This window comes from Otolemur garnettii, unplaced genomic scaffold, assembly GCF_000181295.1.
Source record: "Otolemur garnettii isolate 467f Iridium unplaced genomic scaffold, OtoGar3 scaffold00080, whole genome shotgun sequence".
NCBI classification, from domain to species: domain Eukaryota; kingdom Metazoa; phylum Chordata; class Mammalia; order Primates; family Galagidae; genus Otolemur; species Otolemur garnettii.
The window spans coordinates 4,106,535-4,123,412 of record NW_003852475.1 but is presented as its reverse complement, the minus strand read 5'-3'; the positions used below and the strand labels follow the sequence as shown (position 1 = coordinate 4,123,412).

The 16,878-nt window shown below is 39.1% G+C and overlaps 1 protein-coding gene across 2 annotated transcripts in view; it reads left to right on the top strand.

Annotated features, from left to right (window-relative positions):
- Positions 1–16,878, top strand: part of DARS (aspartyl-tRNA synthetase) — a 97,513-nt gene that overhangs the window by 41,937 nt on the left and 38,698 nt on the right. For both annotated transcript variants that reach the window (XM_003794382.3, XM_023515855.1), the window contains exons 5-7: positions 6,941–7,043; positions 10,445–10,525; positions 12,231–12,290. In XM_003794382.3, the coding sequence (XP_003794430.1) occupies positions 6,941–7,043; positions 10,445–10,525; positions 12,231–12,290 (244 nt within the window). The remainder of the gene's footprint in view (positions 1–6,940; positions 7,044–10,444; positions 10,526–12,230; positions 12,291–16,878) is intronic.

The following is a 16,878-nucleotide window of genomic DNA, read 5'->3' as shown; positions in this document are numbered from 1 at the left end:
AACAACCTCAAACTCTTGAGCTTAAGCAATTCTCTTGCCTCAGCCTCCCAAGTAGCTGGGACTACAGTCACCTGCCACAACGCCCAGCTATTTTTTGGTTATAGTTGTCATTGTTGTTTGGCAGGCCTGGGCTGGATTTGAACCCGCCAGCTCTGGTGTATGTGGTTGGCACCCTAGCCGCTGAGCTATAGGCGCCACACCAAGCAAACTCAAACTTTTGGACTCAAGTGGTCCTCTTGGCTCAGCCTCCCAAGGAGCTGTGACTACAGGCTCCTGTCACAACAACCAGCTATTTTTAGAGATGGGGTCTTGCTCTAGCTCAGGCTGGTTTGAACTCCTTAGCTCAGGCAATGCACCTGCCTTGGCTTCCCAGAGTTCTAAGTATAAGCCACCGCACCCAGCATAATGCCAAAAACAAGTTCAATCTTACCTTTCTTGCCCTTAGTGATGATGATAAGAGGTGTAGCTTTGTTTCCATCCAGACCAATGGCCAAAATACAGGTAACACGTGAACTTTCATGACCAGTGGAGGGAACGTAGATTGAGGAGGCACCCCTCTCTGTTCAGTTGTTGTTTGGGCTCCTTGACCCATAAACACTGCAGTTTGATCCATAGCCATCATGTTGCAAGGTTGGTATTTAGAAAAGTCGATGCCATCAACAAAGGACTTGAATGCAAGTGCTCACTTAATAACTTCTGCATCTTCCAACTTAGACAGTGTTGTTGATTTTCTTAGAGACAGTTCATATCACTGAAGGAAGCTATCCAGCCAGTGTTGTGATGCTTTGAATTCTGGGGATATTTCGAAATATGGTGCCAAGGGCAAATGCCTGAGTGTCAGCTCTGTGCACAACCAAAGCCTTTGCTCTCCTGTCAGCAGTCCATTCATAGATTATGTTTTCCATCTTAGGAAATAAAGGTTGCCAACCTGAACCACACTTGCGCTTCTTAGCATTTCCTCTGTCCACATGTTGACTGAGGTTATCTTATTCTGCCTGCCATTTTCAGACCATCCAGATATCCAGCTTCTTCTCTTTGCAGAAAACCATAAGATTCTTGCCCTGGCTCAGCACCTGTGGCTCAAGTAGCTAAGGCACCAGCCACATACACCTAAGGTGGTGGGTTTGAATCCAGCCGAGGCCTGCCAAACAATAATAATGGCTGCAACTGAAAAAAATAGCCAGGCGTTGTGGCGGGTGCCTGTAGTCCAAGCTACTTGGGAGGCGGAGGCAGGAGACTCACTTGAGCCCAGGAGTTAGGGGTTGCTGTGAACTATGATGCCACAGCACTCTACCCAGGGGAACAGATTGAGGCTCTGTCTCAAAAATATAAAATAAAATAAAGATTCTTGCCCTGGGAGTCCTCCACAATTCCTTTCTTGTACTCAACAGAATAGCTCTTTCTTTTTGCACTCATCTTGTCTGGGGGTACAGATACTTAGGAAAAGCAGAGATAGGCCAGCAAAGCTGATGTGGAAGGGCTGAATTATTTACTGTATTTGGGATCCAGCGAGCACAATCTGCACAGTGGAGCTGGGATGATTTCTCTGGGCTCAGTAGCAGACTGCTTGCTGAAGCTTTTCCTGGTGTTTGTGGGAGGGGACCCACAGACTATTGCTGGTCAGTGCTGAGGAGCAGCAGCTTTACTGGTGTTTCTGTGAGGTGAGAGAGGCTCACAGACTGTTGTGAACTAGTGCTGGGTAAAATAGCAGCCACAGCTTTCCTTCTTCCCCCTGGGGACACATAATATGGTAAAAAAGCAGAGCATCCTGCTCCTCATTTCACTAATGAGACTTTCACTGTGGAGACCTCCAGTCTCTATGTCTCTGTCTCCACCTGAAGCCTCAGTGTACACAGGATGGCCAGAACTGACAGGGGGAGCCAACTTTGTTGGGGTTGGCAGTAGTGATGCATAAACTCCTTTCCATTTGCACGTGTGCAATAGGATGCCTGTGACTGCGGTTACCAGTTGCCACCTGCGCAAGTGCAAACAGTTCAGAGAAAGCAGCTGTGGCAGATAAACCGCTCCACCCCGAAATGCATGGCCACGCCCATCACTAGGTCTTATTATCACAGTAGGGCTTATATTTTTAACAAATGCATAGAAATCCTGCTAGGGCTTATTTTTGGGGTAGGTCTTATTTTCGGGGAAATACGGTAGTTACTAGTGGTGTCCTAGTGATGATAGATAAAAGAGAGAGACTTGGCCTGATTGTGATGGCTCATGCCTGTAATCCTAGCACTCTGAGAGGCCAATGTGGGAGGATCACTTGACCTCAGGAGTTTTGAGACCAGTCTGAATAAGACTGAGACCTGAGAGGGAAGACAAAAGAATGAGATCTGATCTGTACTAAAAAGATTAGAAATGTTAGCCAGGTATTGTGGAAGGCATCTTAGTCTTAGCTACTCGGGAGACTGAGGCAGGATTGCTTGAACCCAAGAATTTGTTGCTGTGAGCTAGGCTGATGCCACAGTACTCTAGCCTGGGTAAAACAGAGTCTGTCTCAGATGATAAAAAGAAAAGAAAGAAAAATAAATAAAAATTTTTTTTACAAAGAGAGATTTGTAAAATTTATGGAAGATGATGCACTTGCTGCCCAAACTCACATTTTTTCAAGTATCATTGTATAATACTTCAAGAAAATCTATGCGGCTCGGCGCCTGTGGCTCAAGTGGCTAAGGAGCCAGCCACGTACACCCAAGGTGGCGGGTTCAAATGCAGCCCAGGCCCGCCAAACAACAATGACGGCTGCAACCAAAAAATAGCCGGGCGTTGTGGCGGGTGCCTGTGGACCCAGCTACATGAGAGGCTGATGTAGGAGACTCGCTTGAGCCTAGGAGTTGGAGGTTGCAGTGAGCTGAGATGCCACGGCACTCTACCCAGGGGGACAGCTTGAGGCTCTGTCTCAAAAAAAAAGAAAAAGAAAATTTATGTGTAAAACCTTTAAAAATGGATAATATCATGCAAATCATTCATACTATGATTTCATAAGGGCCAAGGGATTGAATCATTGTCACTTCCAGGAATTCCTTAAAAGCATTGATACCGACTCTGGTAACATTGTTTACTTTTTGGTGGAAGTGAGATGACTAAGTCGAGGCCAAATGTTGAAAAGACATTATGATTTATAATATGTTATCAAGTCATTTATGGTATCAAAAACCAAATTGGTGCCAGAACTTGACAATGAAAACTGGTTTATAGATATAGCACTTTTAGTGGATTTAACTGCCCATTTAAGTGAGTTAAACATGCATCTTCAAGGTGAAAACCAACTTACCAATACAATGTTTCAAACCATAACTGCATTCCAAATGAAACAGATTATGACAAATTCAAATTAAGGCAATTGTGCATTTGGACATGTTGGCTAAACACAGTCCTGTGAAAAGCAAAAAATATTATTTTATTTAATACAAGAATTTGAAACCAGATTTCAAGATTTCCAGAAAAATAATCAATATTTTGTTACATTCGCAATTCCATTTTCAGTCAATATGTGTTACCTGCCAATTTGCAAATGGAATGCATTAGAGCTGCTATCTGACATTCAAGTTAAAGAGTTTGATCAGGGAGGCACCTGTGGCTCAAGGAGTAGGGTGCCAGCCCTATATACCTGAGATGGTGGGTTCAAACCTGGCCCCAGCCAAAAAAAAAAAAAAAGAAAGAAAAGTAAAAGTAAGAGGTAATTATAACAAATGCTACCAAAAAGAAGAACAAAGAAAGAAAGAAAGAAAAAATCAGAAGACCGAACTGTAGAGGCGTATTAGAGAGGAATCAACCTGGAATTTCCCACCAATAAACTCAGAAAATAAATTAAAAAAAAAAAAAAGAGTTTGATCATGTCTCTTCAATGGACATTTAAAGGTCCTATCTTCTCAGAAACAAGTATCTCTTTCTTCACAATTACACTTTATTTGTGTCATCACTTTTTGGCAGCACCTACGTTTGTGAGCAACTGTTTTCAAGAATGAAGCACAGTAATTAGAACCAAAATATCTGATGAGACCTTGAGAACTCACTGAGAATTTGCAGCTACTTCCATTGAACCAGATGTTGATGCATTAGTTTCTCAAATATAGTGTAAAATATCCCACCAGTTTTATGTTGTCCCCTTTTGTTTACTTTTTTTTTTTTTTTTAGAGATAGAGTCTCACTTTTTTGCACTTGGTAGGGTACCGAGGCGTCACAGCTCATAGCAACCTCAAACTCCTGGGTTTAGGCAATTCTCTTGCATCAGCCTCCCGAGTAGCTGGGACTACAGGTGCCCGCCACAATACCCGACTGTATTTTGTTACAGTTTGGCTGGGGCCAGGTTTGAACCCACCACCCTTGGCATATGGGGTCAGCCCCCTACCCACTGAGCCACAAGTGCCACCCTGTTTACTTTTATAATAAATTTTTAAAAAGATATTTTAGGCGGCACTTATTACAGTTCAGTGGGTAGAATACTGGCCACATACACCAAGGCTGGCAGATTTGAACCCGGCCTGGGCCAGCTAAAAGAACAGTGACAACTGCAACAACAAAAAAAAATAGCCAGGTATTGTGGCCAGAGCCTGTAGTCCCAGCTACTTGGGAGCCTGAGGCAAGAGAAGCACTTAAGCCCAAGAGTTTGAGGTTGCTGTGAAGCTTGAGATTCTGTCTCAAAAAAATAAATAAATAAATAAAAAGATGTTTTATTACTTAGATATGTTCACTTCCTATATTAGTGCTTGCAAACTTGAGACCTGCTTGATGATTTTAAAAGACTTCCTGAACTGGCCACAGCTTATTTAGGATTATTATATGAGGACTTTTTTGTATATCTCTGGCAAATATTACAAAAATTAAGCATGGCCTTTTTTTTTTTTTTCTTGCTCATCAGCTTTTGTTAGTGGTTGTGTATTTAATGTGTAGCCCAAGACAGCTCTTCTTCAGAGTAGCACCATGGAGTCATGTGAGATAAGCAATAGAATTCTCCCCAGGCCTAAATCATACACCTAGGTATTACATTTACTTGTATAAATAGAGGTGGCCAATTAGTACGTAATAGTCACACTGAAGATAGATTTAGTTGAGTTTGGGGGGGGGGGGGTTGTTTGCTTTTGAAAAGGAGTCTCTCTGTGCCCTGGGTAGAGTGCTGTGGCATGATAGTTGACAGCAACCTCAAACTCTTGGGCTCAGGCAATCCCCTTGCTTTAGCCTCCTGAGTAGCTGGGACTACAGGTACCCACCACAGTGCCCAACTGGTTTTTCTATTTTTAGTAGAGATGGGGTCTCCCTTTTGCTCAGGCTGGTCTCAACTCCTGAGCTCAGGCAAAGCATCCACCTTGGCCTCCCAGAGTGTTAGGATTACAGGTGTGAGCCACCACAGTGGGCTGAAGACAGATTTAGTGACTCTTAATTTCAAGTATTACAAAGCCTTTCTAACAGTAAACTGAAGCTTCTTTGAGATCTCAGAGGAGCTTTATCTTAGTTCACCAAAACTTCTTTTGCCATAGTAAATTCTGAGTTTCTTTGTATACAGTATTTTACATAGATCTTAGGTGATAACTTTAGTGTAGGAAAGCAGACTTAGGAGATTATAAGAGATATGTTTACTGTTGATTTTTTTTAAAAAATACTTGACAACAGATCTATAAAATTCTGAGCAGTATCACAAAGTGAAGTGAAAATTTTTCTACCCCAATTTCCAGCTCTTATTTCCCATTTTAGTTCTTTTCCAGCTTTAACAAATATTCCCTGGAATGGATTGTGAGCCAGGCCCAATAGCTTGCAGCTTTAATCCCCCTACTTTGGGAGGATCACTTGAGGGCAGAACTTTAAGATGAATTGGGACAATATAGTGAAACCCATCACTTGCCCCCCCATAAAAAAAAATGTTAGTGGGTATGGTGGTGTGTACTTGTAGTGCTACCTACCTACTTGGGAAGCTGAGATGTAAGGATCCTTTGAGCCCAGGGGTTCAAGGCTTCAGTGAACCCCTGCACTCACTGCAGGAGTTAAATAAAATAAGCACTGTCTGGATTGTCCAGTAGCACCACATTGACTAAGAAACCAATTCCATATCAGAATGAATTGAATTTTTCCATGAAAGTTAAATCTTAAACCCCGTCACCAGATATTTTATAACACATTCTGTACAAGAATATACACAAGTAAAATTGGTACATTTTGTGTGGAAATCACCATTTTGGATTAAACTGTTTCTCCTTTGGTTATATACTAATGATCAAAAAATAATCAGTATATTTAATAAGTTACTTCTTAAATCATATATTTTAGAATTTGAGTGTCTGGTGTTTAAAATTCAGGTTTGTTACAGAATAAAACTGCCCAGGAGCTGCATTTATTTTACACTAATCATGTATTAAGCTTCATATAAGGTAGCATTCTTTTAAGTGAGAATACATAATCCGATAGACTTTTTGTCATAAATCTAATGATAAAATATACTCAGAACTAAAGGTAATGAGGATTTAATTGCAAATCAGCATCCTAATGTCCTCTAATTACCTTGAAATCTTTTTAGTCTACCATCTTCTATTATATAATTCCATTACATACTAGTAATTGCATTTATTGAAGCCAATATTTCTTGTTACAGGAAATGCTGACCTTAGTGAATCTCAAATATTGGGAGAGAAATGTTCTTTAATAAATAATTAAAAGACTTTTTCCTACTTTGCCAAGTTTAGTGCTGGTCTTATTACCTTTTATATCCAGAGAATTTTATAAGTGATAATAACTAATTTATGGCATGGAAAACATCCTCTTGATTCTTCAAGGAATCACATAAGGTATGTTACATAATAGGTTATTCTAAGCAGGTTGAATAGACTGGCTTTATCTTAGGTGGCTTACACTATTAAAGATGAGTTAGCATATTCTGCTTTATTGCTAAAACACTAAATGAATTCTGATGATGATTGAAGTTGGGAATTTTTTCTCTTGACAGCATCAACAAAGAAAGCATTGTGGATGTAGAAGGCGTTGTGAGGACAGTTAATCAGAAAATTGAAAGCTGTACACAGCAAGATGTTGAGTTACATGTTCAGAAGGTAACTTTTTTCAAAATATAAATGCATATAAAGAGAGATTAGAGTAGTTCTTAAATCTTCTATGTCAAATCTTGTATGTTCTTAATAATTAGAGTTGATGTAAAATACAATACAATAGTACCTATAACAAACTGGTCAACATATGGAGGTGGTCAAAATAAGGAATTAGGCCTTACATGTGGTACACGTACAGTCTATGAAAATTAGGATCACCCCAATACTTAGTGACTTAAAACAACAAACGATTTATTTGCTAACAATTCTATGATGCCCCCAGCTGGGGATGGCTCTTTTATACAAGGTGGCATTGTCTAGGCTCACTGAGATATTTTCCTGTGACCTTATCCAGCAGGCTAGCCCAAACATGTTTATATGGTAGCAGTGGGGTTCCCAGAATGTATAAACACTTTCCAAGCTTTTGCTTATGTCACATTGCTAAATATCCCATTGGTCATAGTCAAATAGCCAAACAGATTTAAGAGGTAGAGAAATAGATTCCAGCTCCTGATGAGAGGAGAGGCAACATCATTGCATAGCAACGTATGTACAGAAGCAGGAAGAAGTACTGCAGCCATCTTTGCAGTCTGCTACAGTCACATGGGGCAAAGTATAAAACACATCTGAAAATTTTTCTTCACTAATAATAGTGAACCTATATTTCTGTGAATTTTCTTCTGGTGATGTACCTTTAGAGAATGATTGATTATGCTAAATCTTACATCTCATTATAATCACAGTTGATATTTTAACAGCATAGAGAAGTCACAAGAGACAGTACTATATTGATTAGTCTTATATTCCAGCAGTAACTTCTTTTTTTATAAATCTCATCCTTCATCTTTTCATTCTTCAGACATAAAAACTGAAAGTGCTCATCATCACCAACTTAAAATATCATGAGTAGATGTACATGTATTTAGTACTATTGAAATAACCTTAGCCAGAAGCTGTGGCTCACATCTGTAATCTTAGCACTTTGGGAGGCTGAGATAAGAGGATCACTTAAAGCCAGCCTGGGCAACATAGCAAGAACCTGCCTCTAAAAAATTAAAAACAATTAGCCAGGCATGGTGATGTGCACTATAATCCTAACTGTTTGGAAGGTGAAAGCAAAAGGATCAATTGAGTCCAAGAGTTTGAAGTTGCAGTGACCTATGATCACACTACTGCACTCCAGCCTGGGCAACAGAGCAAGACCCTGTTTCTAAAAATAAATGAATTATAAAAAAGAAATAACCCTATACCTTTTAACCTGCCATTCTCAGATTCAGGTCTAGATTTTGTCTATAGTATGCATCACTAAATTTCTTTTGAGGAATAGTTTCCAAGACAGGTTGGCTTCTTCCTATCATTACCCCTATGTGTGTATATTTGCATGAACGTATATGTAACAGAATCAGGCAGACAGATTCAGAGCAATAGATTCACATGTACTCACTAATTTGGGAGTACATTTGTATTTAACTGGAATTGATTGTCATAGAATTCTTAGAGACTTAGGAAATCTTGTAGTCTTTTCTTTTTTTAGATAGTCTCACTTTATTGCCCTCAGTAGAGTGCTGTGGCATCACAGCTCACAGCAACCTCCAACTCCTGGGCTTGGGCGATTCTCTTGCCTCAGCCTCCCGAGTAGCTGGGACTACAGGTGCCCGCCAGAACGCCCAGCTATTTTTTTGTTGCAGTCTGACTGGGGCCAGGTTCTAACCCACAACTCTAGGTATATGGGGCCAGCACCCTACCCACTGAACCACAGGTGCCACCCAGGAAATCTTGTAGTTTTTACTGACCTAACTCAACAAATTACTTTGTTCTCCTTCTGCAAGTCTCCTTTAGAACCAACCCCACCAAGAAATCTGTAACCTACTAAAGACAGACTAAAGAGTAAGGATATAGATAAATTAATAAATTCCTTTATGCAGACCAGGAAAGGTAATCTTCCCCTGTACCTTTTACTTTGATAAAAAAATTTTAGTGTCTAGAGCAAATCTACTTTGATATCTCATTATCTAGTATGCAGTATAACCTTCATAAATGTTAATAAATTTTAAGCCTGAGGAGCTTATAAATTTTGCCTCAATAAAAATAATCATAAAGTACTTCACAAAGCATAAAGTATTGAATTCTAAGTAGAATCTTTCATAAGTAATAACTTCCCCTTTATTGATTTATTTATTTACTTATTTATTTTTGTCTGTCTATTTATCCCTTCATCCCACCAGCAGTTACTGATAGTGTATGCTTTATGGTTTATGCTAAGCACTATGTGAAGTTTTGAGAATCAAAGTCGTTACAACTTAATGAAAAAGAAAATTAATTTCCACTAGTTGTAAAAGTAGAAGGGGTAGGCTCTTCAGTTCTTCAGTTTGGACTGGAGATGAAGTTTCTGTTTACTCCTCAAAGAGAACCCCACAACTTGGGTACAGGGAATGGTGACAAATAATTTTATTGTGTAGAAGACTGGAGTATTCTTTTGTATTTTTTTTAAAATATGCTAAATGTGGAAGAACAGAATTTGCTTTCCTAAATAAATAAGGTTTGTTTCCCTTTTGTGCTTTAAAAGCAGGTCTTCCAGTCATAGTTAGAAATAACTAATATAGTAAAATGTTTTTAATGATAGCCAAAAAACTCTAGCTCAGTCTTCATGATCTAATTATTTTTTACCACACAATGTGAAATAAGATTGAGTGAATATTGGCAGAGTTTAACAGCATAAAAGAACATCTTCCAAGCAGGAGAGTAGCAGGAAATGAGATGTATTGTGTTTGATGAGAGAAGGCATGAAGGGATCATTGGGAAAAGAACAAATGAGAGAAGTGTGGCAGAGCTGGACTGAATTTGGTCCTGGTGATAGCACTGGTCAAATGCTGTTAACAAAAATAACAAGTTAATAATATGTTAATGACCCCTTCATGTGAGTAAAGTGTTTTCACATTCTTTAGTTGATTCTTACAGCAGACCTCATTTTAATTGAAACTTGCAATTGATTTGCCTAAAAACAGCTTTTATATGACAACACTAGGCCGGGTTTGAACCCACCACCCGCAGTTATATGGGGCTGGTGCCCTACTCAGTGAGCCACAGGTGCCACCCCTTTTTTTTTTATTATTTTTAGAGACAGTCACACTTTATCACCCTCGGTAGAGTGCTGTGGTGTCACAGCAATCTCTAACTCCTGGGCTTAGGCGATTCTCTTGCCTCAGCCTCCTGAGTAGCTGGGACTACATGTGTCTGCCACAACAATTTTTTTGTTGCAGTTTGGCCAGGGCCAGGTTCAAACCCGCCATCCTCAGGGCAGCACCCTACCCTGAGCCATAGGCACCGCCCAACTGTACATTTTTTTTAAGCAAAAAATAAAAGGTTTTATGTGCTTTCAGCTATTTTTGGCAATCTCTCACTTTCAGATTTATGTGATCAGTTCGGCTGCACCACGCCTGCCCCTGCAGCTGGATGATGCCATTCGGCCTGAGGCAGAAGGAGAAGAGGTAAAAATTCTATTATGTTTCCTCTGTATATTTAGTTTGCAAAATACTGAAAACTTGATCCCCTGCTTTTATCCTGAGGATGCTTGTAAATTTATTTGAGCTCTGTTTTTATTTAAATTTACTTTATTTTATTAAATAGGGCCTCTTTGCCTCTTTGCCTACTTAGCCTGGCAATGGAGGCTTGTTTGCTGTCTATGACAAACATACCTTGCTCTGTGAGCCTATATCTTGCTCTTACTCTATAAATCTACCTTTCTCTTCCTCAATAAACTTTAATTCTTGCCTTTTAAAAAATAATAAATTTACTCCAACTTTGATCTTAAGATTCTTAAAAATAATTGGGGGCCTCACAAGCTTTTTGTTGTTGGTGGTGGTATATCTATCAATACTTATAGTTTTAGAAGTTAAAGTAGAGAAATCTTTAAATATTTATGAACTTATTAAATATAAATATATTACATTTACATACACAGTATTCTTAAATAATAAAAATAGCAAATAACTTAATTTCATGAGAAATCATTAGTTTCCAGAACAAAAAATGATTTAGTGTTGAGAGACATTGATTGCTTTATGTATCTGCAAATCTTTGTGATGTCTGGCTTAGTAGATGGCAACTAGATTCTCATATTGTCTGTTTTATGATTTTATGATTCTCATATTGTCTCTTTTATTTATCATTCTTTTATGATAGTACACACATCATAGAGCCTTCATAAAACTCCTCAACATACTCATAAAGGATAAAAATGAAAAAATATAAACAAAATATGAAAAAACAGGTTTGACTTCACATACTCCTCCCCCAAGATCTCAGGGACCTTTACTGGTCCCCTGTCGAGGCCCAGGACTGGCCAGGTCTCTGCCCTGCTGACTTTTTTGCCAGATGTGGACCACTGTGTTTTTTTGCTTGGAAATAATTACCCTCAAGTACCTGAGGGCTATTTGCCTTAACAAGGAGAGAGGGGAAGCGAACGAGAGAGAAACAGTCTTTATGAGAAAGTAAATCTTACCAGTCTTCTTGGAGAGATGCCAGGAAGATGCCCTGCGGGTAGAAGAAGCAAAAGAGTCAGAGTGAGTGAGTGAGTCCATGAAAGAATAGCATTCACGCTCCCAACTGACCTCTCCTGCAGCTTCTTATGGATGTGATCCCGTAGCTATTAGCACCACAGGTGTAGAGACTGCCAATCACTGATGTTCTCGTCTTGTAAGCTCTTATGTTAGGAGAGCTGAAGAGAGCCGAATCCCTTCACCATGCTCTTATCACCAAGGTGTTATATTACCGAGCTGTTACAGGTGTTTCTTAAAACTCTCTTCCTATGAGCTATGTGGTCTGCTACACTCCCCAGACAACATTTTGAGAACCATTACTCTATGTCAGTTTTATCTATTCTTTAAATCTGGGGCTAACAGGTTAAATCTAGGAATCAATGAAAATACAGATGGTTAATTCTTCTCATATCCTGGTAGTGAATCATGGCTTTTAGGGGTAAAAGAGGGAAAGAAGGAAAAGCATTTCTATTCTTTTTGTCTCTTTCTCTCTCTGGCCCTGCTTCTTGTTTTTACCATTATTTTGAACCCCTGATTGGGGGCATAATACTAACATACACCTATACTCACTAAAAAGTAAACACAGCTTCTAAAAATGTTTTTTTGTGTTCTTTTTAAAAATAAGTAAATTCTGTTTTTTTAACCTTTTTCTTAGGAAGGAAGAGCTACTGTTAACCAGGATACAAGATTAGACAACAGAGTCATTGATCTCAGGGTATGCCTCATTGATTCATTAAGTGATGCGCTTATGCTGAAATCAAGATGGGCCAGGGATTTCATATGTATCTCAGGGTTATAAAGCTAATTGGCATTTGCGTATATGTAAGTATGATAATACAAGAAACAATTACCTCTCTGACTGATTCTTCCCCTAAAAAGAATCACAAGCAACAGAGACAGGTGATACTGTCAGGATATTGACTCTCTTCCTTTTAAAATAACAAATGAACTTAAAGCCAGTAAATGAGTTTGCTTCCAGCTGATAGAGGTTTCAGAAAAGTTAGTCGTCTAGTAGAAAAACATTACTATTAACATGACTACAAAATTGTGAAAAAAAAATTTTATGCATACATGTGTATTTTATAACAACCAGGTAGAGATGAATAATTCCTCAATCCTTTGGATTTGATCTGAACATAGAATTAATAATCTAGAAGTAGTTGGCTCTGTTGGTTTATACAGTAGTCTCATGGGTCTTCTGTTTCCCTTTCTAGTTTGGTTGCAAGTGAAAGAAAGTTCAGTGGTTTCATCATTATTGTAGTAAAACCAATGTCATCTTTCTTTCTTAATTTTTGACCACATCTTCCTCCTTACATATACTACCTATGGCTCAAATTCTTAGTCACCTTAAAATTTCTTTCCAAATCTTCTGCAATTAATGTGTGTTAGCCCTTATTATATATTCATTTGTTACTCCTGATCATTTGCTTTTTATCTGCTTTTACCTTTTCCATTTTAATTTATATAGAAAAAGAGAGGAGTGGCTCAGTGCCTGTAGCTCAGTGGCTAGGGCATGAGCCACATACACCAGAGCTGGCAGGTTCGAATCCAGCCTAGGCCTGCCAAACAACAATGCCAACTACAATAAAAAAATAGCTGGGTGTTGTGGTGGGTGCTTGTAGTCCCAGCTACTTGGGAGGCTGAGGCAAGAGAATTGCTTAAGCCAAAGAGACCACGGCACTCTACTGAGGGTGATGTAGTAAGACTCTTGTCCTAAAAAAAAGAAACAAAGAAAAAGAGCAGTAATCAAAAGTCCTCTTGAGGGTGGTGCCTGTGGCTCAAGGAGTAGGGTGCTGGCCCCATATATCAGAGGTGGTGGGTTCAAACCAGGCCCTGCCCAAAAGAATGCAAAAAAACAAACAAAAAAAAGTCCTCTTGATGCTACTTAGAAACCTCATGCTTTTCATATATGTTAGCCATACAATCTAAACATCATTCTGTATTTGCCCATGCTATTTGTTCACATAAGTTATTATTGGTTTGTGCCTCTAGAATTTGGCCTGAAGAGTTTTGGAGTTCTGGAGTCTTTATTTTTTTAATTTAAATTCATTGCCATTATTGAAAAATGGGCATTTTCACATTAAAATGTGAATGGCTTTTCTTAAAAAGTTGGAGGAGAGGCCAGGGAAGGGCCTGTATTCCCAGCACTCTGGGAGGCTGAGGAGGGAGGATCCCAGGAGCCAAGGAGTTCAAGACCAACCTGAGCAAGAGCAAGACTCAGTCTCTACTAAAAATAGAAAAATTAGCCAGGTGTTCTGGCTCATCCCTATAGTCCCAGCTACTTGGGAGGCTGAGGCAAGTGAATCACCTAAGTCCAGTGGTTGGAAGTAGATGTGAGCTGTGACACCACGGCACTCTACAGAGGGTGACGTAGTGAGACTTTGTCTCAAAAAATTAATTAATTTAATTAAATACCTTTGGCATCTTTTTGTACACAGCACTCACCTAGCTCATATTCTGAATTCCTGTAGCAAATCAGCTTCATCCTTAGAGAGCAGCACATTTTTAGGAGGGTTTTTTGGGAACCTGTCAGAACCTAGATCTGAATTATTCTCTTTATTCCCACGCAACCTTTGGGTACAGGTGAAGGTTGTCAAGGTAATAGGTGGTGTAATCTTCCCTCTAGGAATCATTCTTTAAGTACTTTTCCCCAGTACAAATGTATTACTTCAGTTGATTCAAAACTATGGTCCGTTTCTTTATCTAAATCCACTGTACTAAAGTGCTTTAATCTATAAAATAGTATATATTGATTACCTTCAAGGAGCTCTTCATTTTGGGGGGAACCATAAGACTATTAGTGTGAGATCTTCTTAGTATAGGTATGTCGTCCCCTCCCCCACATCTGGTTGTGGGTTCAGTTGCCAGGATAGAGACTGATTCTTTTTTTTTCTTTTTGGAGATAAAGTCTTATTCTGTTGCCCAGGCTGGAGATGCAGTGGTGTAGTAATAGCTCACTGAAACCTCTAGCTCCTGGGCTCAAGTGCTTCTCCCACCTAAGCCTCCCAAATAGCAAATAGCTGGGACTATAGGCATATGCCACCATGCCTAGGTAATTTTGGAAATTTCGTATCTGTCTGGTTTTTTAAATAATAATTTCTTCAGAATTAAGTTAGATATTATTTTTTTCAGATAACTTATTTTAGACATGTCTTTCTACCCCCGTTTCTACTATCTCTCTTGATTCTTTTCCAGCTTCACAATAACCTACATTTATAGACTATAAGTCACCTTCTAATAGAATCTATTTCAACTGATGTGAAATACCAATACATCTCTGTATTTGTGTCCTTAATAATGAAGTAGTTTTTTGAAAGAAGATTATAAAATTTGGAGGGTTTTTTGTTTGTTTTTTGCTTTTTTGAGACAGTCTCACTGTGTGCCCTGTGTAGAGTGCTGTGGCATCACCCTAGCTCATAGCAACCTCAAACTCTTAGGTTCAGGTGATCTCTTGGCCTCAGCCTTCCAAATAGCTGGGACTACAGGCACTCACCACCATAATACCTACCTAGTTTTTTCTATATTAAGTAGAGCCGGATGGAGTGTGGTCTTGCTTTTGCTCAGGCTGGTCTTGAACTCCTGAGCTTCAGGCAATCTACCTGCCTCACCCTTCCAGAGTGCTAGGATTACAGGAATGAGCCACCACACCCGGCCTATGAAATTTGGTTGGATTGGATGAACCAAATGTTTCACTAAACCATATAATGTGAAAAGAGTCAGAGGTCTTTCTTTTTTTTTTTTTTTTTTTTTTTTTTTTTGAGACAGAGCCTCAAGCTTTCCCCCTGGGTAGAGTGCCGTGGCATTACAGCTCACAGCAACCTCCAACTCCTGGGCTCAAGTGAGTCTCTTGCCTCCGCCTCCCAAGTAGCTGGGACCACAGGCGCCCGCCACAACGCCCGGCTATTTTTTGGTTGCAGCCGTCGTTGTTTGGCGGGTCCGGGCTGGGGATTCGAACCCTCCGCCTTAGGTGTACGTGGCTGGCGCCTTAGCCGGTTGAGCTATAGGCGCCGAGCCAAGGTCTTTCTTTTTAGTTTAAATGTAGATATCTTGAAAATAAGTAAATAATTTAAGAAATTATAAAGCTCTTTTAAAATTGTCTTCATTGTTTTATTAAAAACTATTGATTTGTATCTTTGTAAATTATAAAGTTACTTAAATATGACCCAGTTTACATAAATTCTTTTTTTGTCCTGATCTGCAGAAATTCAAGGTATTTTAAATAATATTAATTATAATGAAAGAGATGTAGGTTAACCATTCCATCATTAACAGTATTCTGAATATTTTACCATATGCTCACCTAATCATAATTATTTTTTTGCTGTTGTTGTAATAAGCAAAACCTTATCTTTAGGTCTTCAGATAGGGTCTTTCATATTTTGACAAAAATTGGACAAAAGTTAGTCTAAAGCAGAGATAAATATCTCTTAGAGCTTTCTGGTCACCATTAGAGCTGATCAGTCCTGAAAGTAAAATGGGAGAACCAGAGACACAGAAAAGAAGGAAAGTAAGAGAAAGTAGAAAGAAATAAAAAGGGACTTTGGTGGGCAGTTAGAACAGTACTATTAATTGCTTTGTATGCCATTCTGACATTGATTTTCATTCTAGGAAATCAGCATTACAAGATATCTGTTTATTTGATTTTTTTTTCTTAATTTCTTGATGTTATTGTAACAAATATGTGACTATTAGCAATTAATGTGTTGTTGTAATAATGATTAAGATAAAAGTACATGGTGGCTTTATTCATTTCTTATCAAATGCTAAAATCTTACTTTCCTTAAGAGACCATTAGTGTGCTGCACAGATATTAGTACATCTCACTTAATAGGTTTTAAAAAACAAAAGCATGAGTGGACACAGTGGCTCACACCTATAATGCTAGTATTCTAGGAGGCCAAGGCGGTGGACTGCTTGAGCTCACGAGCTCAAGACCAGCCTGAGCAAAAGCTAGACCCATCTCTACTAAAAATAGAAAAACTGAGGCAAGAGGATCTCTTGAGCCCAAGAGTTGGAGGTTGCAGTGAGCTATGAGCTACGGCACTCTACCCAGGGTACTACTTGAGATTCTGTCTCCAAAAAAAAAAAAAGAGGCACTAAAACTCAGAAGAAAGTTGTTTCATTAATTGTTAAGAAATATTTTTCATTTATGGAATGCCTACAGATTAAAACATCTGTTAGGCTCAGCACCTGTGGTTCAAGTGGCTAAGGTGCCAGCCACATACACCCAAGGTGGCGGGTTCAAATCTAGCCTGGGCCCGCCAAACAACAATGACGGCTATAACCAAAAAATAGCCGGGCGT